Below are 1,539 nucleotides of genomic sequence, written 5' to 3'. Positions count from 1 at the left end.
ATATATATATATATTGCAAAAGTAATTTGTGACCTTTGTGGCAATGTCCATTCAATGTCACTTTTCACCAAACATCTTCTTTATAAGATGGAAATGTAGACATCAAGTTTTAAAAGAGCTAAAGAATGAATCAAATACCTGGTTCCTTTCTGACATTAGGAAGTCAAGTTTTCCTCCAGGGAGACCCAATTCGATGAACGTTTTTACCAGCCGAAGATCTGCACTGTTACCTGGAAAAACCAAAAGTAAATATTTTGATCCAGGTACCCTTTGGATACACCTATATGTCCCTCTACGTAGTCAAGATTGGAGTCCTTCTTTTGCAATGCAGGATGAATAATAGGCTGCTCTATTGATATCCAATAGTTCACATGAATGAAGAAAATGAACAGGCAGTCTGGTATAGTGGTTAAGGCAGCAAGCTAGAAACTAGTAGAATGGGAATTTTAGTCCTGTCTTAAATATTAAAGCCAGGTGGGTGAACTTGGGCTAGTCTCTCCCTCCCTCCCTCCCTCTCTCTCTCTCTCTCTCTCTCTTTCCCCCTCCCTCCCTCCCTCTCTCCCTCTCTCACTTTCTCTCTTCCCCCCCTCCCTCCATCCCTCCCTTCCCCCCTCTCTCTCTCCCCTAGGAATGAGGCAATGGCAAACCACTAGAAAACCATGCCAAGAAAACTGCAGACCAGATATGAGAGAAGAACAGGCAGAGTTGGGAAGGGTGGAGTTAAATGAGTCATCAGTTTAGAGTCGCTATGTTCCCATAAATGGTCTAAATATAATCCCATTGACCCTTATCTGGTGCCAGTTTAATACTGAACTTTACTTGACTACATTCTTGTGTATAGGCTTGAGTAATAAATTGTCTGAGCTGCAACTTAACATATGGTCCTGACCTTCTGCCTGACTCCAGCATGGCTGATGTGACCCAGTAGAAACAATGGATTTGGGAGGGGAGCAGTGTGAATGTATAAATCAATATCTCTCTCTCTCTCTCTCTCTCTCTCTCTCTCTCTCTCTCTCTCTCTCTCTCTCTCTCTCCCTCTCTCTCCTTCTCTCTTTCCCCCTCACTCCTCTCTCCCTCTCTCTTTCTCTTTCCCCCTCCATCCCTCTCTCCCTTCCTCCCCCCCTCTCCCTCTCTCTCTTTCTCTTTCCCTCTCCCTCCCTCTCTCTTTCTCTCTTTCCCCCTCCCTCCATCCCTCCCTCCCTCTCCCTCCCTCCCCCTCTCTCTGCCCTAGGAATGAGGCAATGGCAAACCATATATGTGTGTGTGTATACATACATACATATATGGATGATGTGTGTGGGGGGGGGTTTGGCCTTACCATCTAGCCCATGAACACAGATGACTAGGTGAATCCCATCTTCCAAATTTTCTTCCTCTTCCTCTGGTGGAAAATATGGGGTATCAGAAGCTAGTATGGATAAGTCACTGTACAGAAATCCTTCAATCTTCAGTTCCTTTTTAAATGTTTCTTTGGCCTGATAGAAACTGGAGAATACACCAATAAATCACAGGCTGAACAAGGCGCTTGATAGGATGCAA

The 1,539-nt window shown here is 44.6% G+C and overlaps 1 protein-coding gene across 1 annotated transcript in view; it reads right to left on the bottom strand.

Moving 5' to 3' along the window:
• Positions 1–1,539, bottom strand: part of FAM135B (family with sequence similarity 135 member B) — a 54,983-nt gene that overhangs the window by 6,202 nt on the left and 47,242 nt on the right. The window contains exons 10-11 of the mRNA XM_015826896.1: positions 1,319–1,485; positions 139–230 (exon numbers count right to left, since the gene is read on the bottom strand). Coding sequence (XP_015682382.1) covers positions 139–230; positions 1,319–1,485 — 259 coding nt within the window. The remainder of the gene's footprint in view (positions 1–138; positions 231–1,318; positions 1,486–1,539) is intronic.

Source organism: Protobothrops mucrosquamatus, unplaced genomic scaffold, assembly GCF_001527695.2.
Source record: "Protobothrops mucrosquamatus isolate PMUCROS unplaced genomic scaffold, P.Mucros_1.0 scaffold3364, whole genome shotgun sequence".
Classification (NCBI taxonomy): Eukaryota; Metazoa; Chordata; class Lepidosauria; order Squamata; family Viperidae; genus Protobothrops; species Protobothrops mucrosquamatus.
This window is presented reverse-complemented; position numbering and strand designations above follow the sequence as displayed.